This window comes from Labrus bergylta, chromosome 16, assembly GCF_963930695.1.
Source record: "Labrus bergylta chromosome 16, fLabBer1.1, whole genome shotgun sequence".
NCBI lineage: Eukaryota > Metazoa > Chordata > Actinopteri > Labriformes > Labridae > Labrus > Labrus bergylta.
Genome location: NC_089210.1, coordinates 5,660,415 through 5,683,132, shown reverse-complemented (window position 1 = coordinate 5,683,132; position 22,718 = coordinate 5,660,415). Strand labels below are relative to the sequence as shown.

Below are 22,718 nucleotides of genomic sequence, written 5' to 3'. Positions count from 1 at the left end.
TTTAACAAATGTCCTTGCCAATAATTCTGCCTTTTCCTAAATGTATAGGCTATAACTACACTGTAATTGATCTGGATCTTCTCCCATGTTAAGTCTTTCATATCTCCACATCCTCTTCCTCCGCAGTAACAACATTTAATAGTAGGCCGACTGTTAAAAAAAAAAGTCAGTGGTCCTAATCCTCTTTCATACATTTTGATCTAAAGGCTTGTGCTTAAAAGCTTGACATGTGTTTCTTAATAAATAGAAATAGTGAAGTTGATGCCTCCATATGTATGCATTTCTTTTCTAAACAAAAATTAAATTAAATGTTTTTTAGTTCTATTGTTTTTATTTATTGTTTTATAGTTTTTGTATTATTCTAAAATGTGGAAAATAGTTAGAATAAAGAAAACCCCTTCCATTAGTATGTGTTCCCTAGAGACAGCTTACAGTAGTTAAATTATCATAATATAGTGTTCTGTATTATTGATAATAATATATTACTATTATGGCCAAACTTTTGACTGGTAGTGTATATATATGAATAAAGGAAGAACAAAATGATGTGGAGTTCTAAGGAATTCTTTTTTTATTCAAAAATTAGGTTTACAAAAACATGAAATGGTTATATGATCACAGGATATCAATTATGAGTATAACTTCACCTTTAATGAGCCCACACATTTAAGCGCTAAGGGCCCATTTATTCAAGTTCCCTTTGGAGAGACAATTCAACTGTATTGATTTCTCCTACAGATAACTGTTTCAAATTCAATTTGAAAATGAATCTGGCTCAGCGAAAGGTTAAAAAAAATCCAACATTCACGAGAAGAAAAGTGGCATGGAAAGTTGCTTAATGTCATAATAATTACATACATTTTTCATTTTAACAGTGTTTGATCCTGAACAGTAATCTTTAAGCAAAGTGCAATTATCATTTCTTTGTTGGATCATACATTAAGTTGATATCAAATCTTATTGCTCAAGTTGCTAAAAAAAAAAAAAAGGCCAATCATCCCTGAAGACTACTGTATTACACAATTTTTCCTTCTTTTTCCATGTTTTCATTCTCTTCATCAGGGGGAATTTCCATTTCCGTTTGTTTTTGTTTCTTCGTCTCCATCTTCAGCTCACTCTCCAACTCTGGATGAAATGGCGTTTCCAGGATAGCTTTGTTTTTCTCTGATTTCTGCAGACCTTCTATCAGGGAGTCGTGGATTTTCTGCCAGGCGTCGATCTCTGAGCGCCACAGTGCCGCTCTGGCTCTGATGAACTGTGAGGCCTTGGTCTCGCTGCCTTTGGACAGACTGATGCTGTCTTTACAGATGAAGAAGACATCCATGCCGAGAAAAAGAGCATTCAGCCCGATGAGACCGGCTCTGGCGGACTTGGTGAGGGCCAGAGGCCCTTTGATTGCTGCCTGTCCGATATCTGGGATGTCTGCGGCCACCTTTGGCACGTTCTGTAAAACTTGACCACCTTTGACAAGCACCTTGCCCACTCCCAAGACTACATCTATCTGACTTGCTTCCATTCTGGCGTTAGTTTGATCGCTGACTTTCTTCAGACAATCCTGAAGACTCTGCAAATCCTTCATGAACCCCTCGAAGACCTCAGTGGCTTTCTTTTGTTGTGTACTGTTTACTCCTAACTCTGTCGCCGTAGTGACAAGGCCATTGACCCCGCTGGTGACACTAAGCCCTATCCCAGTCATGGTAAGACCCAGAGACAGTCCAGCTGTTACAGGAGCCAATAATAAACCAATGATGGAAAGCACGCCTCCAACCGCCCCCACTGAGCTGCCCACCACACTGGAGATCTTTGCCCCCTTATTCATGGAGTCGAACTGAACAGCAATCTCCTCCAGTCCATCTAGAGACTGCAGCAGGCGAGGTTGACAATCTCTGAACTTGTCGAGGAAACCAGAGCAGTCATGAAACAAGTACACCAAAGAGAAGTGCTGGTTCATTCTGATGAAGAGGAAAAAGAGGAAATTAATAAAAGGATATTTAACAAAATAATTCACAACTGTAACTGAGGTCCTCCCTCCTTGAACTCTTTAAAGCTCCTGTGAAGAGTTTTTAGGGCGCGGTCACACTGGCATTCTGTACCGTGCCCAAGCACGCTTCACCTCTAAAGTCCAGTTTGTTTGACCAGTGTGACCGCTCCATGCCGTGCTCAAGCACGGTGCACTTACTTGGCCATGGCACGCTTCGGAGAGGTGTGCTTCGTCACGGTACAGTTCATGCACGATCATAAGCAACGCTAACAGCAAAATATCACAACGGCAATATATCGTCAAACTGAAGCGAGGGGTACAGTTATCTAACTGAAGGTGCACAATGTCGATATTCAAATGTTTTAATTAAGGAGCTTTAAATAAAGACGACTTCATTACTCATCATGGTGGTATTTAAGACATAAATAAGGGAACATGAACAGTTTAGCTGACCAAAGAAGTTGACAGTGGGCTACAACAGCGTTGAAAAGATGAAGCCTGATATGAGGTTAACGTAACACCAAACTGCAGTGAATAAATACATTAATCCTGCATTTTACCTTTGAAGGCTCATTTTGTCATCTCCAATTAGTTAGATATCATCATGGATAATTTTATGATTTTCTTACAATTTATCAATTATTGCAGAATCGCTGTGTCATGATATCAACGTTATCTTGGGCCACCTATTGTGTATCCTGAGTATACCCTGACTGTATTACTTAAAATGACCAGAATGCATACATATGGAATGATGCTGCTAACCTGATGTCATCCAGTTGATTGATGTGATAGAGCATCCTCTCCATGTCGTCTTCTGATAAATCCAAATCCAGGTCTACTGCAGATTTCTTGATCATGTTCAGGTCGAAGTCACTGGAAGTGCTTTTAAAGACACAGTTATATTTACTCACTGAAACCGACTTCTATTTAGAAATAAATTAAGATTTTCTTTTAAGGAATGACGGTTTACCTTTTCTCCAACAGTCCACAGATCCTCTGGGTGGTCTGAATGTATTTGTCCAGCTGATACGCCAGCACTTCCACATTCTGCAGTTTGGGCTGGAAGAAGACCATTTCATCTCTTTTAAACTCAACGAGCAGAGGGCAGACCAGCCGTGCGGCAGCGATCACAACCTGAACATGATCGAGGCCGACCCCCTCTGGCAGGTGCAACACCACCTGCCTCCCCTCCATGAACACATGAAGTGAGGTGACTGCCAGCTTCTCTACCGCATCCAGGAAACAGTGGAGCTCCTCCAGTTCCATCAGAGTGTCCTTCAGCACAGCAGCCAGCTCCTTCTCCAGCTCTTCCTCCCTGCTCTTTGCGGTCACCTGGCTGATGTTTATGTCCATCATCATGTTTAACTCTGACTCCCTCTTTAGCATCCATTCAGGGGCCCTCTCACAGAATCCTCTCACCGTGTGGATGTGGATGAGGGTGTCTGCAGTGTAGCGCAACAAGGCCTTCTGGAGCTCCTTTCTGTATGAAAATGAAGGGAAACCAATCAACCCAGTGTTGTCTAGTTTTTTTTCCATGCATAACTTTTCTCAGGGCTTTTGTTTCTGTTTTAATTGAAGTTGCACAATATGTCCACCAGATGTCACCAAAGCGCATAAAAAAGTCACAGTGACAAAACTGTTCTCGCTGTTAAATGGGTTCAAAGTTTCAGAAGACATTATTCATGCTCTAATAAGGCAGCATTTGGGATATTGTAAAGCTATCAGTTGATTCAATTAAATCAGAAATAAACCCCCAAGTTTATTTACATTAAGTTACATAATTAAAAGCTGAAATTTAGGACATGGTCTCCCACTGTTTGTCGTCCTGAATAGTAACCTACAACATAAATTAGGACCTTTAAGTCAGTGTGAAAAACAAACTCAAAAGGATCACGTACTGTAGGCTAGATGCATGTTGTGCACTGGGGGTTAAAAAAACAATAAAATGTCGCATCATTCTCGTCTGAACAACTTCACAACATTTTAAAAACAAAATTGATTGCGTATTCAACATTTAAAGAAACACACAAAAATCAAACACTTGAAGGCAGCTCGTTGTATCTCAACGTACAGTTTTCTTTTATGCTTGCGATGGCATGTATTTATAATTTCCTATGCAACAGTAGAAACAGCTGCAGGGTTCCTTACCTTGACGGGGACATCCTGTTGCCTCTCTTTATGCTGCTGTCTTCTGTAACTTTACTGGGCTCTAAAATGAAAATAGAAACTATAGAGATCACACTTTTTATTGAAAAGCTCCGTAGAAAAAAACTTCACCTGACGCCCCTGTGTTTGGTTTCGTTTTCCTTTCTCCACGTCACGAGCTGGAGTCACACCCACGTATGCCTACATACCTGAGTGTTTGTTCATAGCTCGATGGTCCAGTAAGTTCAGTTTTCATCATTCATGTATCATTGTTTTCATAGTTCTTCCCTACAGAAGATGTCAATACAAATGGTTTATGACTTTCTGCTGAACTTGAATCGTTGCCTGGTTTGCATTTGGGGACAATTAATGACTCTTTCCACTGGGAGGGTAAACATCCCTCTTCCCTATTGTATCATGTAAATAATATTTATTTGCCCTTATCACTTGATTTGTTTAGCAAACAGTCACTGACCTGGTCTCCCATGTTGTCCACATTTGTGTTTCCCTTTACAAGCAATGGCTGTGGGCTATGTCCATATAGGCCAGGGGTGGCCAACCAGTCAGAGACTAAGAGCCACATTTTTTGCTGTCAATTATCATTTCTTTGTTGGATCATACATTAAGTTGATATCAAATCTTAGTGCTCAAGTTGCTAAAAAAAAAAAAAAAGGCCAATCATACCTGAAGACTACTGTATTACACAATTTTCCCTTCTTTTTCCATGTTTTCCTTCTCTTCATCAGGGGGAATTTCCATTTCCGTTTGTTTTTGTTTCTTCATCTCCATCTTCAGCTCCCTCTCCAACTCTGGATGAAATGGCGTTTCCAGGATAGCTTTGTTTTTCTCTGATTTCTGCAGACCTTCTGTCAGGGAGTCGTAGATTTTCTGCCAGGCGTCGACCTCTGAGCGCCACAGCGCCGCTGTGGCTCTGATGAACTGTGAGGCCTCGGTCTCGCTGCCTTTGGACAGACTGATGCTGTCTTTACAGATGTAGAAGACATCCATGCCGATAAAAAAGCATTCAGCCCGATGAAACCGGCTCTGGCGGACTTGGTGAGGGCAAGAGGCCCTTTGATTGCTGCCTGTCCGATATCTGGGATGTCTGCGGCCACCTTTGGCACGTTCCGTAAAGCTTGACCTTCCTCAGCCAACACCTTACCAGCGCTGACAACCAGCTCCTCATTTTTTAACATGTCAAAAGCAGAGGCAGCATCAACAAGTGCATCAACACCTCTTGCAATGACAACACCTTTGATAAGCACCTTGCTCACTCCCAAGACTACATCTACCTGACTTGCTTCCATTCTGGCGACAGTTTGATCGCTGACTTTCTTCAGACAATCCTGGAGACTCTGCAAATCCTTCATGAACCCCTTGAAGACCTCAGCGGCTTTATTTCGTTGTGTAGTGTTTACTCCTAACTCTGTCGCCATAGTGACAAGGCCATTGACCCCGCTGGTGACACTAAGCCCTATCCCACTCATGGTAAGAGCCAGAGACACTCCAGCTGTTACAGGAATCAATGCTAAACCAATGATGGAAAGCACGCCTCCAACCGCCCCCACTGAGCTGCCCACCACACTGTAGATCTTTGCCCCCTTATTCATGGAGTCGAGCTGAACAGCAATCTCCTCCAGTCCATCTAGAGACTGCAGCAGGCGAGGTTGACAATCTCTGAACTCGTCGAGGAAGCCAGAGCAGTCATGAAACAAGTACACTAAAGAGAAGTGCTGGTTCATTCTGATGAAGAGAGAAAACAGGAAATGAATAAAAGGATATTTAACATAATAATTCACAACTGTAACGGAGGTCCTAACTCCTTGAACTCTTTAAAGCTCCTGTGAAGAGTTTTTAGGGCGCGGTCACACTGGCATTCTGTACCGTGCCCAAGCACGCTTCACCTCTAAAGTCCAGTTTGTTTGACCAGTGTGACCGCTCCATGCCGTGCTCAACCATGGCACGCTTTGGAGAGGTGTGCTTCGACACGGTACAGTTCATGCACAATCATAAGCACGGGGGTAAACAACGTTAACAGCAAAATATCACAACGGCAATTGTTAGTACGTATTTTCATGGATTCAATCATCTTGATAATTTTGTGGACATATCTTGAAATTGTGTCAACCATCTCACAGTAATTCTACTTTTGGGTCTGTGAAGCGTTAACCTTATATGGGTGAAGCACCTAAGTAGTAGCAGCTCTATAAATGGATAGGAGCTAGGGCTGAACGATTTATTGTTTTCTGATCGAAATTGCGATTTCAGACAACGCGATCATGTAATCGCCAAAGCTGCGTTTTTTTGCAGTGCTCCTGACTGACCCAGGATCTGTTGTGTCAACTATTTTACACATACATGCCGTCTCCCTACCATCCTGCCAAGCTCACCAATCAGAAGCGGCATGCTGCTCGTGGACAGGTCACGCTAACCAATCAGTATAGCCTGCTCCACCTGCTCTTTAATTTCTGAAATGGCTTCAGCTGGACCAGAAGCGGAGTTTGGGGATTTAATCACCAAGAAAAACAGTACGTCCGTCATTTGGGAGTATTTCGGGTTTAAGGCTGCAGACGTGCACCAGAAACAGGTACTGTGCAAAACCTGTCGCGCTAAAGTTGCAACAACAAAAAAAAAAAAAGATATTCGCTATTTTTGCTATAATGTTTAATGCTATATTGTTTACAGAATAGATGTGCAATATTTGGGTGCTGCTCAGCTAAGCCATAAATGAATGACCGACCTATTTTAATGTCTGACATATTTTTCAGAAGGTAAGAGGTCATTTTATTTTAGTAAGAGTTTTATTTTATTACCATTACTTTTCAGTTTCACTTACTGTAAAAAGATAGTCCAAGTCCAGGTTTCTTAATATAGGGTTAAATAAAGTACTGCTGCTATAGATGTTGACAAGCTAGCTCCCTTGAGCCATAAAAGACTGACCTTGACCTATACCTACTTGAGTGTAAGGCTGTTGGGCAAGATCATTTGGTAATTGTTGAATTTTGTTTTTCTTATCATTACTTATTTAACATTGTTTTTGTTTTTTTTGGAATTGTTTTGTATTTTATTTAACTTTTTTAACTCAACACAATTAAGGATTTTTTGCACTACTTTAAATTAAGACAGTCAAAGATGGCTCTTTTAGTTCTTCAGTTGTAATAGCTGCCGTTGGTCAAGGACTTTATAGAATGTACATGCATGTTTCTTGTTAATAAATACATTTGAAATCAATTCTTAATTTTAGTTTTCATTCTTGCATTAGAGTAATGGCATTTAATGTTTTAATGGTATGACGTAATTTTCTGTCATGTTTGTAAATGTTACTGTACATTGTGAATATGGCACTGAAGCTTGATTTGAAGAAAATCGTGAATCAAATCGAAATAGCAATATCTGCCAGAAAAATCACAATTAGATCTTTTCCTAAAATCGTTCAGCCTTAATAGGAGCTGTACCTTCTAGCAGAATATAAGCCACACTGTGTGATGAAGACTTTGCCATTTTGCCATTTTGCCCATGATGGCCACTTTGCCAATGATTGTCAACGATTGTGAGATCTTGGTCAGCATGGGTCAGCGATGGTCTGCACTTTGTCAGCCTTGTGTGTTGTGTTTCTGTGTTGTCTGACCATGGCTGAATAAATCTAAGATGATCCACAGTCTGTTTCACGATTTCATAATTGTCCATCTCATACAGAAATAACCCCCACCTAACAGCAATATACTGTCAAACTGAAGCGAGGGGTACAGTTATCTAACTGAAGGTGCACAATGTCGATATTCAAATGTTTTAATTAAGGAGCTTTAAATAAAGACGACTTCATTACTCATCATGGTGGTATTTAAGACATAAATAAGGGAAACATAAACAGTTTAGCTGACCAAAGAAGTTGACAGTGGGCTACAACAGTGTTGAAAAGATGAAGCCTGATATGAGGCGAACATAACACCAAATGGCAGTGAATAAATACATTAATCCTGCATTTTACCTTTGAAGGCTCATTTTGTCATCTCCAATTAGTTAGATATCATCATGGATAATTTTATGATTTTCTTACAATTTATCAATTATTGCAGAATCGCTGTGTCATGATATCAACGTTATCTTGGGCCACCTATTGTATATCTTGAGTATACCCTGACTGTATTACTTAAATGACCAGAATGCATACATATGGAATGATGCTGCTAACCTGATGTCATCCAGTTGATTGATGTGATAGAGCATCTTCTCCATGTCGTCTTCTGATAAATCCAAATCCAGGTCTACTGCAGATTTCTTGATCATGTTCAGGTCGAAGTCACTGAAAGTGCTTTTAAAGACACAGTTATATTTACTCACTGAAACCGACTTCTATTTAGAAATAAATAAAGATTTTCTTTTAAGGAATGACAGTTTACCTTTTCTCCAACAGTCCACAGATCCTCTGGGTGGTCTGGATGTATTTGTCCAGCTGATACGCCAGCGCTTCCACATTCTGCAGTTTGGGCTGGAAGAAGACCCTTGCATCTCTTTTAAACTCAACGAGCAGAGGGCAGACCAGCCATGCGGCAGCGATCACCACCTGAACATAATCGAGGCCGACCCCCTCTGGCAGGTGCAACACCACCTGCCTCCCCTCCATGAACACATGAAGTGAGGTGACTGCCAGTTTCTCTACCGCATCCAGGAAACAGTGGAGCGTCTCCAGTTCCATCAGAGTGTCCTTCAGCACAGCAGCCAGCTCCTTCTCCAGCTCTTCCTCCCTGCTCTTTGCGGTCACCTGGCTGATGTTTATGTCCCTCATCATATTTAACTCTGACTCCCTCCCTAGCATCCATTTAGGGGCCCTCTTACAGAATCCTCTTACTGTGTGGATGTGGATGAGGGTGTCTGCAGTGTAGCGCAACAAGGCCTTCTGGAGCTGCTTTCTGTATGAAAATAAAGGGAAACCAATCAACCCAGTGTAGTCTAGTTTTTTTTCCATGCATAACTTTTCTCTGATATCACCGGAAACCTGGGCACGCGCTATTTCAGGGCCTTTGTTTCGGTTTTAATTGCAGTTGCACAATATGTCCACCAGATGTCTACACTCATGCACTTTAACTTGTGTCAATACTGTCCATTTACCACTCTGTTTCTGCACATTCAAATTTAATCTTTCATATTTAATCTTCATATTTAAGACTAGTAATGCTTAGTTAAATCCTGGTTGTTTTTATTCACATTCTTAGTTTGGATATTTTTAGAACTTATTTACTTTGTATTTAATATTATATTATGTTTAGATTTGCAAACATTTTTTACTCATATTGGCCCTCACTTATCAATCTGGTGTAGAAACCAGCGCAGATTTGGGTGTAGAAATCATCGTACGACAGGGTCCACGTGGGACGTATGCGTATCTGGCTGATCACCTGATGCCTAATATAAAATACATTTTAGATATCTTATCTAACAGTTAATCTGTGAACCTCTATCTATCCGTCTTAACAAGCTCTGTTATAGTACGATCTAATTATTCTCCGACACAGACAGTCCACACTGAGTTGAAAATGTGCGTACACAAACTGAGACCTGGTGTGCCGAACTTTGCGTGGAAATGACCGTGGAATACACCCATTTTTCTGCCGTATGTACGTTTGATAAGTGAGGGCCATTGTGTGTTGGATAACCTGCTGCTGTAGCGCCACAATTTCACAGTCTGGGCTCAATAAAGTAATTCTATACTATTCTATTCTATTCAAAGCACATAAGAAAGTCACAGTGACAAAACTGTTCTCGCTGTTAAATGAGTTCAACGTTTCAGAAGACATTATTCATGCTCTAATAAGGCAGCATTTGGGATATTGTAAAGCTATCAGTTGATTAAATCAGAAATAAAACCAACATTATTTACATTAAAAGCTGAAATTTAGGACATGATCTCCCACTGTTTATCGTCCTGAATAATAATCATTATTTATTTTTGATCCCGCGAGGGGAAAGTCGTTTTTACACTCTGTCTAGTGAACATGCTACACAAACATAGGCCGAAATACACACACATGCACAAACAGTCTGACCTACAACATAAATTAGGACCTTTAAGTCAGTGTGAAAAACAAACTCAAAAGGATCACGTACTGTAGGCTAGATGCATGTTGTGCACTGGGGGTTAAAAGAACAATAAAATGTCGCATCATTCTCGTCTGAACAACTTCACAACATTTTAAAAACAAAATTGATTGCGTATTCAACATTTAAAGAAACACACAAAAATCAAACACTTGAAGGCAGCTCGTTGTATCTCAACGTACAGTTTTCTTTTATTCTTGCGATGGCATGTATTTATAATTTCCTATGCAACAGTAGTAACAGATGCAGGGTTCCTTACCTTGACGGGGACATCCTGTTGCCTCTCTTTATGCTGCTGTCTTCTGTAACTTTACTGGGCTCTAAAATGAAAATAGAAACTATAGATCATACTTTTTATTAAAAACGCCCCTGTCGAAAAAAAGGCTTGCATCTATGAAGGTTGATATGTTGCAAAATAGGAGAGCTTGTAGAATGTGATGTGAGAACTTGAAGGCGAAAAAAGGTGAACTCGTATGTAAAAATGTTTACTTGTATAAAAAAATCCACTACTTTTGCTGCAGAAGAAACGATATAATTCGCAAGGGATTGTGGGATAGGTAGTCCCTTGACTCAGGACAAAAATGATGTACACAGTCTTGTATCTTTGCCTTTCTCTTCTTAAAAGTAACTTGAGTCGTTATAGTGTTTATACTGTTAATGCAAGTGTTGCACCGTCTTGCAGTTTGTGGTTGTGGTGAATACATAAAGTGCATCAACTGGAAATTAACTTCTCATTGGCCAATTCCCCCCACACGCAGACACAGCGAGGGGGAAGGGGGGGAGGGCATTTCTACAAGTACAAATTTATTTTGCTACAGACGTCTCACAAAATGTGTTGCAAAACCCAAGCAGCGCAGATTCGCGCGAGAAAAGTAGTGGATTTTTTTTATCCAAGTAAACATTTTTACATACAAAGTTCACTTTTTTTTCCTTCAAGTTCTCACATCACATTCTACAAGCTCTCCTATTTTGCAACATGTCAACATTCATATGCAGCCGCCTGATTTACTGTCACTGGTCCTTCTCTCATAACTTTCTGCAGCTCTTGCACATTTTCACTGAGGGGAATGGTCTGTCCTAAGTTCCCTAATCATACTCCTCTCACCAACAACCCCACTCCAATAATCTCCGTTTTTACCGATGGACCAAACTCAGTCTGGAAATAATGGTTTCGTTTTCTGAGTCTCGAGAAAAGTATAATTCAAATCATGTAAGTGTTAAACGGGCAAACGGAGAAGACTCCCCTCCCGGTCCGTTATCTCCTCACTCACTCTCCCATACGCAAAAAACCTCTTTACTCCTCAACACCGACTGACTTTTAGAATTCTGATCTTAATCTCAAACTTCTTAAATTAAAGTCTGAATTCTGAGGAGAAAAAGTCCAAATAAAAAAATAAAAATGACAAAAAAGTCAACCCCCCCCCCCCACCAAAAAAACAAAACAAATGTCAGTGGCCCTAATCCTCTTTCGTTCGTTTTAATCTAAAGGCTTGTACTTAAATGCTTGACATGTGTTTCTTAATAAATAGAAGTTCATGCCTGTGTATGTATGCATTTCTTTTCTAAACAAAAATGAAATGAAATGTTTTTAATGCGTATTCAACATTTAAAGAAACACACAAAGATCAAACACTTGAAGGCAGCTCGTTGTATCTCAACGTACTGTTTTCTTTTATGCTTGCGATGGCATGTATTTATAATTTCCTGTGCAACAGTAATAACAGCTGCAGGGTTCCTTACCTTGAAGCGGACATCCTGTTGCCTCTCTTTATGCTGCTGTCTTCTGTAACTTTACTGGGCTCTCTTCATTTTATCTGCGTGGCTAAAATGAAAATAGAGACTAGAGATCACACTTTATATTGAAAAGCTCCGTAGAAAAAAACTTCACATGACGCCCCTGTGTTTGGTTTCGTTTTCATCTCTCCATGTCACGACATGGAGTCACACCCACGTAGGCCTACATTCATAAGTGTCTTTCTTTTGTTGTGTACTGGGATGATCGTAAGTGTACCTGGTACCGTAACAACTCAGATTAAAGATCGATGATGGACTGTGTAGTTATATCTTCACATCTCGACACTCCAGTGAAGAGAGGAGCCAGAGCTGTCAGCAGCTGATTCCCACCTGGAGGCGAGATGGATCAGGTGGTGGGGCAGGCTGCCGGACAGACCTGGTAAACCTAAACGTGTCCTAAATCCACTTTGGTAATCCTTTAAAAGTCCCTTACTCTCTACATTAGATTTGAATCATTCATGTATCATTGTTTTCATAGTTCTTCCCTACACAAGATGTCAGTACAATTGGTTTATGACTTTCTGCTGAACTTGAATCATTGCCTGGTTTGCATTTGGGGACAATTCATGACTCTTTCCAATGGGAGGGTAAACATCCCTCTTCCCATATCTTATTATTTTAAATAAATGTAAATATTTATTTGCCCTTATCACTTGATTTGATTAACAAACAGTCACTGACCTGATGTCTTCCATGGTGATGTTTTTCTATATTTATTCAAAGCTTGATACAGTTCTGTTAAATAAAGTCAACAACATATTGAATCATCATCCCTCTCATCCTGCAAAGCTTCTACATTTCTTTATATTGTTTTCCTCTCTTTCACTCCTTTCCTCATTACTCAAACTTTCGTGACTATGGAATTTAACAAATGTCCTTGCCAATAATTCTGCCTTTTCCTAAATGTATAGGCTATAACTACACTGTAATTGATCTGGATCTTCTCCCATGTTAAGTCTTTCATATCTCCACATCCTCTTCCTCCGCAGTAACAACATTTAATAGTAGGCCGACTGTTAAAAAAAAAAAGTCAGTGGTCCTAATCCTCTTTCGTACATTTTGATCTAAAGGCTTGTGCTTAAAAGCTTGACATGTGTTTCTTAATAAATAGAAATAGTGAAGTTGATGCCTACGTATGTATGCATTTCTTTTCTAAACAAAAATTAAATTAAATGTTTTTTAGTTCTATTGTTTTTATTTATTGTTTCATAGTTTTTGTATTATTCTAAAATGTGGAAAATAGTTAGAATAAAGAAAACCCCTTCCATTAGTATGTGTTCCCTAGAGACAGCTTACAGTAGTTATATTATCATAATATAGTGTTCTGTATTATTGATAATAATATATTACTATTATGGCCAAACTTTTGACTGGTAGTGTATATATATGAATAAAGGAAGAACAAAATGATGTGGAGTTCTCAGGGATTCTTTTTTTATTCAAAAATTAGGTTTACAAAAACATGAAATGGCTATATGATCACAGGATATCAATTATGAGTATAACTTCACCTTTAATGAGCCCACACATTTAAGCGCTAAGGGCCCATTTATTCAAGTTCCCTTTGGAGAGACAATTCAACTGTATTGATTTCTCCTACAGACAACTGTCTAGTCTTCATAGAAAGATGGGCATCCTCAGCTGAGATCCACAGACTGCCCCAGGTCTTTCTCGGAGCTACACCAAAATGATCAAAATGAGTAAAAAAAGTCTTTCTGTTGCATGTAGTGGTATTTATTCCTCTGAGTAGAGAATGAAGGCGTTCCAGTGGGTTTCAGAACCCGCCCACAATTTCTTCTGCTGTTGTACTTTCAATGATGTGTGTGTGTGTGTGTGTGTGTGAGAATAAGTTTAAATACATATTCATGAGCATGTGCAGACAGACTCACACGAGTTTCCCTGCACCTGTCACAATAGTCTTTCTCCTTTCCTAGTCTAAAAAAAGAGAGTTTATTCCTTTATACCATGTTGACACTAACAGTCTCCCTCCTATCCAAGGAGAAGATGCTGCATGAGCGGCCTCTGTTCTCATAAATGTATTAAGTTATGTCAATTTGAATGTTTTTTTGTTTTTTTTTTCTCCACCACCGAATGTCATAGTAATTGTTAGTCATATTAAAAAGTAGTCTGCAATATCAACCAACTTTTTTTCCACACATCAATTGCTTTTTCAAAGATGAATTGCGGCTTATACCAGGGGTTCACAAAGAGGGGGTCGGGAAACACGGAGGGGTACACTGTGAGGGGGGTTGCAAGATGCCTTCCAAAAACAAATTCAATTTGAAAATGAATCTCAGCAAAAGGTTAAAAAAAAATACATCATTCCCGAGAATAAAAGTGGCACCGAAAGTTGCTTAATGTCATAATAATTACATACATTCATCAAGTCTTCAGTTTAACAATGTTTGATCCTGAACAGTAATCTTTAAGCAAAGTGCAATTATAATTTCTTTGTTGGATCATACATTAAATTAATATCAAATCTTATTGCTCAAGTTGCTAAAAAAAAAGAAAAAAGGCCAATCATACCTGAAGACTACTGTATTACACAATTTTTTCCTTCCTTTTCCATGTTTTCATTCTCTTCATCAGGGGGAATTTCCATTTCCGTTTGTTTTTGTTTCTTCATCTCCATCTCCATCTCCATCTTCAGCTCACTCTCCAACTCTGGATGAAATGGCGTTTCCAGGATAGCTTTGTTTTTCTCTGATTTCTGCAGACCTTCTGTCAGGGAGTCGTAGATTTTCTGCCAGGCGTCGATCTCTGAGCGCCAGAGTGCCGCTCTGGCTCTGATGAACTGTGAGGCTTCGGTCTCGCTGCCTTTGGACAGACTGATGCTGTCTTTACAGATGAAGAAGACATCCATGCCGAGAAAAAGAGCATTCAGCCCGATGAGACCGGCTCTGGCGGACTTGGTGAGGGCCAGAGGCCCTTTGATTGCTGCCTGTCCGATATCTGGGATGTCTGCGGCCACCTTTGGCACGTTCCGTAAAGCTTGACCTTCCTCAGCCAACACCTTACCAGCACTTACAACCAGCTCCTCATTTTTTAACATTTTAAAAGCAGAGGCAGTATCAACAAGTGAATCAACACCTCTTGCAATGAAACCACCTTTGACAAGCACCCTGCTCACTCCCAAGGCTACATCTATCTGACTTGCTTCCATTCTGGCGACAGTTTGATTGCTGACTTTCTTCAGACAATCCTGGAGACTCTGCAAATCCTTCATGAGCCCCTCGAAGACCTCAGCGGCTTTCTTTTGTTGTGTACTGTTTACTCCTAACTCTGTCGCCGTAGTGACAAGGCCATTGACCCCGCTGGTGACACTAAGCCCTATCCCAGTCATGGTAAGACCCAGAGACAGTCCAGCTGTTACAGGAATCAATGCCAAACCAATGATGGAAAGCACGCCTCCAACCGCCCCCACTGAGCTGCCCACCACACTGGAGATCTTTGCCCCCTTATTCATGGAGTCGAACTGAACAGCAATCTCCTCCAGTCCATCTAGAGACTGCAGCAGGCGAGGTTGACAATCTCTGAACTCGTCGAGGAAGCCAGAGCAGTCATGAAACAAGTACACCAAAGAGAAGTGCTGGTTCATCCTGATGAAGAGAGAAAACAGGAAATGAATAAAAGGATATTTAACAAAATAATTCACAACTGTAACTGAGGTCCTAACTCCTTGAACTCTTTAAAGTTCCTGTGAAGAGTTTTTAGGGCGCGGTCACACTGGCATTCTGTACCGTGCCCAAGCACGCTTCACCTCTAAAGTCCAGTTTGTTTGACCAGTGTGACCGCTCCATGCCGTGCTCAAGCACGGTACACTTACTTGGCCATGGCACGCTTTGGAGAGGTGTGCTTCGTCACGGTACAGTTCATGCACGATCATAAGCAACGTTAACAGCAAAATATCACAACGGCAATATACTGTCAAACTGAAGCGAGGGGTACAGTTATCTAACTGAAGGTGCACAATGTTGATATTAAAATGTTTTAATTAAGTAGCTTTAAATAAAGACGACTTCATTACTCATCATGGTGGTATTTAAGACATAAATAAGGGAAACATGAACAGTTTAGCTGACCAAAGAAGTTGACAGTGGGCTACAAGAGTGTTGAAAAGATGAAGCCTGATATGAGGTGAACGTAACACCAAATTGCAGTGAATAAATACATTAATCCTGCATTTTACCTTTGAAGGCTCATTTTGTCATCTCCAATTAGTTAGATATCATCATGGATAATTTTATGATTTTCTTACAATTTATCAATTATTGCAGAATCGCTGTGTCATGATATCAACGTTATCTTGGGCCACCTATTGTGTATCCTGAGTATACCCTGACTGTATTACTTAAATGACCAGAATGCATACATATGGAATGATGCTGCTAACCTGATGTCATCCAGTTGATTGATGTGATAGAGCATCCTCTCCATGTCGTCTTCTGATAAATCCAAATCCAGGTCTACTGCAGATTTCTTGATCATGTTCAGGTCGAAGTCACTGAAAGTGCTTTTAAAGACACAGTTATATTTACTCACTGAAACCGACTTCTATTTAGAAATAAGTTAAGATTTTCTTTTAAGGAATGACGGTTTACCTTTTCTCCAACAGTCCACAGATCCTCTGGGTGGTCTGGATGTATTTGTCCAGCTGATACGCCAGCACTTCCACATTCTGCAGTTTGGGCTGGAAGAAGACCATTTCATCTCTTTTAAACTCAACGAGCAGAGGGCAGACCAGCCGTGCAGCAGCGATCACCACCTGAACATGATCGAGGCCGACCCCCTCTGGCAGGTGTAACACCACCTGCCTCCCCTCCACGAACACATGAAGTGAGGTGACTGCCAGCTTCTCTACCGCATCCAGGAAACAGTGGAGCTTCTCCAGTTCCATCAGAGTGTCCTTCAGCACAGCAGCCAGCTCCTTCTCCAGCTCTTCCAACCTGCTCTTTGCGGTCACCTGTGTCACCTTGCTCTTCATGTACTCAAGAAAGGCTTCTCCTTTATTCTCTGACTGGCTAACATGGCTGATGTTTAGGTCGATGCCGTCAGCCCTGTCCTTGATGTCCATCATCATGTTTAACTCTGACTCCCTCCCTAGCATCCATTTAGGGACCCTCTCACAGAATCCTCTCACCGTGTGGATGTGGATGAGGGTGTCTGCAGTGTAGCGCAACAAGGCCTTCTGGAGCTCCTTTCTGTATGAAAATAAATGGAAACCAATCAACCCAGTGTAGTCTAGTTTTTTTCCATGCATAACTTTTCTCAGGGCTTTTGTTTCGGTTTTAATTGCAGTTGTACAAGATGTCCACCAGATGTCGCCAAAGCGCATAAAAAAGTCACAGTGCTAAAACTGTTCTCGCTGTTAAATGACTTCAAAGTTTCAGAAGACATTATTCATGCTCTAATAAGGCAGCATTTGGGATATTGTAAAGCTATCAGTTGATTCAATTAAATCAGAAATAAAACCAAGTTTATTTACATTAAGTTACATAATTAAAAGCTGAAATTTAGGACATGGTCTCCCACTGTTTGTCGTCCTGAATAGTAACCTACAACATAAATTAGGACCTTTAAGTCAGTGTGAAAAACAAACTCAAAAGGATCACGTACTGTAGGCTAGATGCATGTTGTGCACTGGGGGTTAAAAGAACAATAACATGTTGCATCATTCTCGTCTGATCAACTTCACAACATTTTAAAAACAAAATTGATTGCGTATTCAACATTTAAAGAAACACACAAAAATCAAACACTTGAAGGCAGCTCGTTGTATCTCAACGTACAGTTTTCTTTTATTCTTGCGATGGCACGTATTTATAATTTCCTGTGCAACAGTAATAACAGCTGCAGGGTTCCTTACCTTGACGCGGACATCCTGTTGCCTCTCTTTATGCTGCTGTCTTCTGTAACTTTACTGGGCTCTCTTCATTTTATCTGCGTGGCTAAAATGAAAATAGAGACTACAGAGATCACACTTTATATTGAAAAGCTCCGTAGAAAAAAACTTCACCTGACGCCCCTGTGTTTGGTTTCGTTTTCCTTTCTCCACGTCACGAGCTGGAGTCACACCCACGTATGCCTACATACCTGAGTGTTTGTTCATAGCTCGATGGTCCAGTAAGTTCAGTTTTCATCATTCATGTGTCATTGTTTTCATAGTTCTTCCCTACACAAGATGTCAATACAAATGGTTTATGACTTTCTGCTGAACTTGAATCGTTGCCTGGTTTGTATTTGGGGACAATTAATGACTCTTTCCACTGGGAGGGTAAACATCCCTCTTCCCTATTGTATCATGTAAATAATATTTATTTGCCCTTATCACTTGATTTGTTTAGCAAACAGTCACTGACCTGGTCTCCCATGTTGTCCACATTTGTGTTTCCCTTTACAAGCAATGGCTGTGGGTTATGTCCATATAGGCTATTTGGCAGTTGTTGCATCTTATTGACTGCGGTCAAGCCAGCCGCTCCTCCAGTTTACATGGTGAAGTGAGCCGCCCCTAAATCTGAAGTGCTCACGTATTCTGATCTTTATGGTAAATGCTCCGGACTGCAGAGCGAGCAGGAGGAACAGACAGAGAGTCCGTTATTAATCTCCTTTTTTCTTTTTTCTTTTTGAAAGTGCTAAATGCCTAGGTCTTACCATAAAACTGGCTATGAGATACACTTGTATGAAACGGGAGTAAACCGATTACTGTACAGGGAATAGCTTCGCAGAATAATTCTGCGAGTCTGCGGTAACTTCCGTTTTTCAAAATAAGGTGTTCACAATTTAAAAAAACAACCGTTTTCTTGGAGAAAAAAATAATTATATATATTTTCTTACATAAGTACACAATGATTCTGATATGGTTGGACTAAGTACTTATTAGACTACATGCACAGGTAATATAAAGTACTTTTACTGTGTACTTTTTGAGAAATCCACTGTCAAAGTCCGTAATAAATCACTATAGAGAGTATTTTTTCTGACTTTGATGTCTTGTAAAAATAAATTCATCCATAAGTAGAAAATGATTCTGATATGGTTGGGCGTAGTACTTCCTAGACTACATGCACAAGTAATATAAAGTAATTTTACTGTTTACTTTTTGAGAAATCCATTGTGAAAGTCCCTTATAAATCACTATAGAGAGTCTTTTTTTATGACTTTGATGTTAAATTCTTAAGTTACCGCAGACTCGCGGAATTATTCTCACACTAACTTCCCCGACCTCCGAAGCTATTCCCTGTACTGCATTCTGTTTACTCCCGTTTCATACACGTGTATCTCATAGCCAGTTTTATGGTAAGACTTCGGCATTTAGCACTTCACTTCATCGCTATCTCCGTCTGTTACTCCTGCTCGCTCTGCAGTCCGGAGCATTTACCATAAAGATCAGAATACGTGAGCACTTCATATTTAGGGGCGGCTCACTTCCCCAGGTAAACTGGAGGAGCGGCTGGCTTGACCGCAGTTCTCATTGGGGGAGGGAATGCACCTTATCACTGAACTGCACCTTATCACTGAACTGCAGCAGGACTCTATGTCGAGTTTCTCCCTGTTTCCAAAGGCCTGCAGCCGCCTGATTTACTGTCACTGGTCCTCCTTTCAAAACTTTCTGCAGCTCTTGCACATTTTCATTGAGGGGAATACCTGTCCTAAGTCCCCTCACCACACTCCTCTTACCAACAACCCCACTCCAATAATCTCTGTTTTTACGCAGAGACTCCAACTGCATTGCTTTGTTTTGCTGTTGCGCACTTTCGCAACAACGACATACTGTTAGAGCAAGCCTGTAGATGAATACAATATAGTATACAATGAAGCATCCTGACCAAAGTGGAATTCAAACCCAGTCACAGTTCAGGTTATGCAAAAAACAACAACAACAACAACCCCACTCTCACGCTTTGTTTACTCACTTTTATCGGCGTTCAACTTCCCCTCTTTTCTATAACCAAGCCTTGTTTTCAGAGCCTCTTCCTGATGCTGCTTTTAAAGACAATTGGAAAGTATGCGACATTTGATAACTCTGACAAAAACTGAAACAAACTAAAAAACAAGAGACTGAGAAGATAATGGTTCCTGGAGACTAAAAAAACATTTTGGGAGCCTGATTTTTTAAAAAAGGCACAATATGAATATATATATCACCTGTATTGCACCTGTATATCTCACCTTCTACTGCTTCCATGTTTGGGTTGGAACAAGAACACGCGCACATTTGTGTTCTCGCGAGATTTACGGCGTTGTCACCTGCTCGTAACTGGAACGTCCAAGAAAAACAATGGAAGTTTTTTGAACATTTCCAATAACATTCAGCACTTTGCAGAATTCATTAGGTAAACAATCTTTTGAGTGAAACATTTAGTTTTTTTAAGAGTTTGCCTTACTTTACATAGCAGACCTAATCCAACACAAAGCCTAAACTCCTGTTAAAAGGTACATTTTATTATCACACGTTTGTTGTGTACATATTAAACAAACAACATAGTGTGTTTTAAAGCCAAGCTAACCCTCTCCCTTTGTCCACAGTGTTAGGATAGGCTAACGGACTGCTGGTTTTAGCCTCATAGTCCTTTCTAACAGACACAGCTGAGTATCAATATTCTGCTTTAATTTCCACTAGGGAGAGTATTTATTAATATTTCTATAGTACTGTAGTTTTGTCTGTCAGCTCAGTACACAGGACAGCCCTTGTTGTGTCACCACTTTACACTCATGATTCACTCTCAAACTCCCACTTGGACTTGCATAAAGACTCCATTCAGTTCAGCTGATACCCATGTGACCACCAAGACTATTGCTGCATTCATGTGGTGTCGGACACATCAGATTAAACAGTTTAATGTTTCTTTTGTATTGTACTTTTTTACTGTACATTTGTCTGGACTTTAGCAGCATGGTGCTGGGTTTGGACTGTGTGTGTGTTTGTCTGTGTGTGTGTGTGTGTGTGTGGGGGGGGGGGGGGCATGTCAAAACGCTCACTCAGCTGCACTCAGATCAGTGCAGACAGTCAGGGATCAGGGTGGAAAGGCTGCTGACATGGCAGTGTACTCACACGCAAGACAACACAGCAGAACATGCAACGGGACACACAGTGACAAAACGGGGAACGAAATAAAGTGACTCGGTAAAACATGGTGGAACGCACAGAACAGCAGATCACTATGACACGACAAGAAAGTGATTGAACACACTGCAGGTAATGCAACAGAACACACCAGAACACATAATAGCACATTATAGAGGAGGGAAAAGAATTGACTTAGGTAAAAATTTAGATTCTTATCAGGGGGAGATTTTAAATAGATTCATAAATTCCAAAAGTCGTTTTTTGTTTTTGGCTACTCAGTCACTCCCCGCTAAGTGACAAGGCCAGCTCTTTAACTCAGTAGGAAGCCAACCACACAGAAGAACTAACAACAGACCACACAGTTACACTTGTAGAATACATATTTAAAACAGACCACACAGCAGAACATGCTGGACATGGGAGTGAAACAGAATCAGGAAGCTGGTCGTGTGTTAAATGAACACTGTCAAAGACACTTCATAGATTGTGGACAACGCTACATGTAATTGTTCGTTTTCACAGTATCAGTGCGAGAGTTAAAAAGAACATACTTGTGAGTAGATTCTTTTTGTGCATGAAGCTCGCAGGTTGTAAACGTCATCAGCCCCACCCACTTGCTCGTGGTGAATTTGTCTGAATATTTGTTGCCTCGGTCACAGATTGGCTCGCCACGACTTCTTGCGGCTATTCTACTAGAGGCTGACTGGAAATAGTCTGGGTAAAAAGTAAAAATCAGCTGTTTGTGTTCGCACATGCAGCGAGAAAGTAGAATTGAAAGAGATGTGGTCCAACTCTAAGATTATGACAAGTACAAAATAGTTCCTGGCTTAAAACTTAAAGCATAAACAGTTTCTGTATCTTTGGAGACAAACACCAAATCCAACCCTTCTAACTACTCTGTTTTTGATCTAATTTGCCTTCCTGGAGGGGAGAAACGTTTGAACCCTGTTGACCTGAGAACCCATGGGTGCATCCTCCTCCAGAGACTTCCTTTAATCAGGTTTAATTACTGAGGATAGAAATGTTCAAAGTGCAACCACCTTTAATAGAGCCTCCCTTCTTTTCCCATCCCTCTCCCTTTCTTATACTCCAGAGGACAATTTACTGGAAATCTCTCCCTAAGCCAAAAGCTCTAGTGGCGCTCTAACAAGGCCTCAATTAGGACCGGATTTGCTGCTTTCTAAGCTAATGTCAGATTGGCATAAAGAGTCCGCGTGGGACCAAGGTGGATGCTGTCCTGGGACCTGATGTCCGCCTGTCAGGAATAATTTTGTAATGAAATTGAAGAGTGTCCCAAATCCTAGCAGGGATGGCAAAATCAGGGGAGGTCTTTGGTCCAACCTCCTCATTAATACTGCGCTTCTTTTTGACACATTACACTTTCAGTTTGCTCAGCCAGGGATTCTGAAACACAGCGCTTTGTTTTTCCGCCAACTTCTTGAAGTAAGCTAAGCAAATGCTAAGCTGCTACTTGTGGATTTCTTGTTGTAGCTTGTCTAATTTAAACTGAGATGCTCATCAATACTTTTGGTTTGGATTTCACTATTGTGCGACCAGGCAGTGTCCTTCCAACACTAAATTCTGTATACTTATAATGATAATAATAATACATCAGATTTATATAGCGCT

General features: G+C 40.5%; 2 protein-coding genes and 1 pseudogene across 5 annotated transcripts; all 3 read right to left on the bottom strand.

The window, feature by feature from the left end:
- Positions 1 to 548: 548 nt before the first annotated feature.
- On the bottom strand, positions 549 to 4,354 carry LOC109978091 (uncharacterized). The gene is made up of 5 exons (XM_065964771.1): positions 4,339 to 4,354; positions 4,133 to 4,193; positions 2,955 to 3,464; positions 2,747 to 2,866; positions 549 to 1,952 (listed from the first exon to the last, which is right to left on the bottom strand). The coding sequence occupies exons 1-5, from the start codon at positions 4,352 to 4,354 to the stop codon at positions 1,016 to 1,018; spliced, it is 1,644 nt and encodes a 547-aa protein (XP_065820843.1). The 3' UTR covers positions 549 to 1,015.
- Positions 4,139 to 10,313, bottom strand: LOC136182981 (uncharacterized; annotated as a pseudogene).
- Positions 10,314 to 13,431: 3,118 nt separating this feature from the next.
- On the bottom strand, positions 13,432 to 20,226 carry LOC109980197 (uncharacterized). Of its 4 annotated transcripts, none has more exons than XM_065965093.1 (6): positions 20,192 to 20,226; positions 19,936 to 20,002; positions 17,889 to 17,970; positions 16,624 to 17,223; positions 16,416 to 16,535; positions 13,432 to 15,621 (listed from the first exon to the last, which is right to left on the bottom strand). In XM_065965093.1, exons 3-6 carry the CDS (start codon positions 17,900 to 17,902, stop codon positions 14,556 to 14,558), a joined length of 1,800 nt encoding a protein of 599 aa, XP_065821165.1. In that variant the 5' UTR covers positions 17,903 to 17,970; positions 19,936 to 20,002; positions 20,192 to 20,226; the 3' UTR covers positions 13,432 to 14,555. The 4 variants fall into 4 exon arrangements, with proteins under 4 accessions (XP_065821165.1, XP_065821163.1, XP_065821162.1 ...); XM_065965091.1 differs by having other exon boundaries at positions 19,936 to 20,005; positions 20,192 to 20,209; XM_065965090.1 differs by lacking the exon at positions 20,192 to 20,226 and having other exon boundaries at positions 19,936 to 20,113.
- Between the last annotated feature and the right edge of the window lie 2,492 nt (positions 20,227 to 22,718).

Bases quoted from the DNA above. Each gene is read 5' to 3' on its own strand.
- LOC109978091 (XM_065964771.1), bottom strand. The intron at 2,867-2,954 runs GTAAACCGTCAT...TGTCTTTAAAAG, and splicing joins TGTGGACTGTTGGAGAAAAG to CACTTCCAGTGACTTCGACC. The intron at 1,953-2,746 runs GTTAGCAGCATC...CCTCTTCATCAG, and splicing joins AATCAACTGGATGACATCAG to AATGAACCAGCACTTCTCTT.
- LOC109980197 (XM_065965093.1), bottom strand. The intron at 16,536-16,623 runs GTAAACCGTCAT...TGTCTTTAAAAG, and splicing joins TGTGGACTGTTGGAGAAAAG to CACTTTCAGTGACTTCGACC. The intron at 15,622-16,415 runs GTTAGCAGCATC...TCTCTTCATCAG, and splicing joins AATCAACTGGATGACATCAG to GATGAACCAGCACTTCTCTT.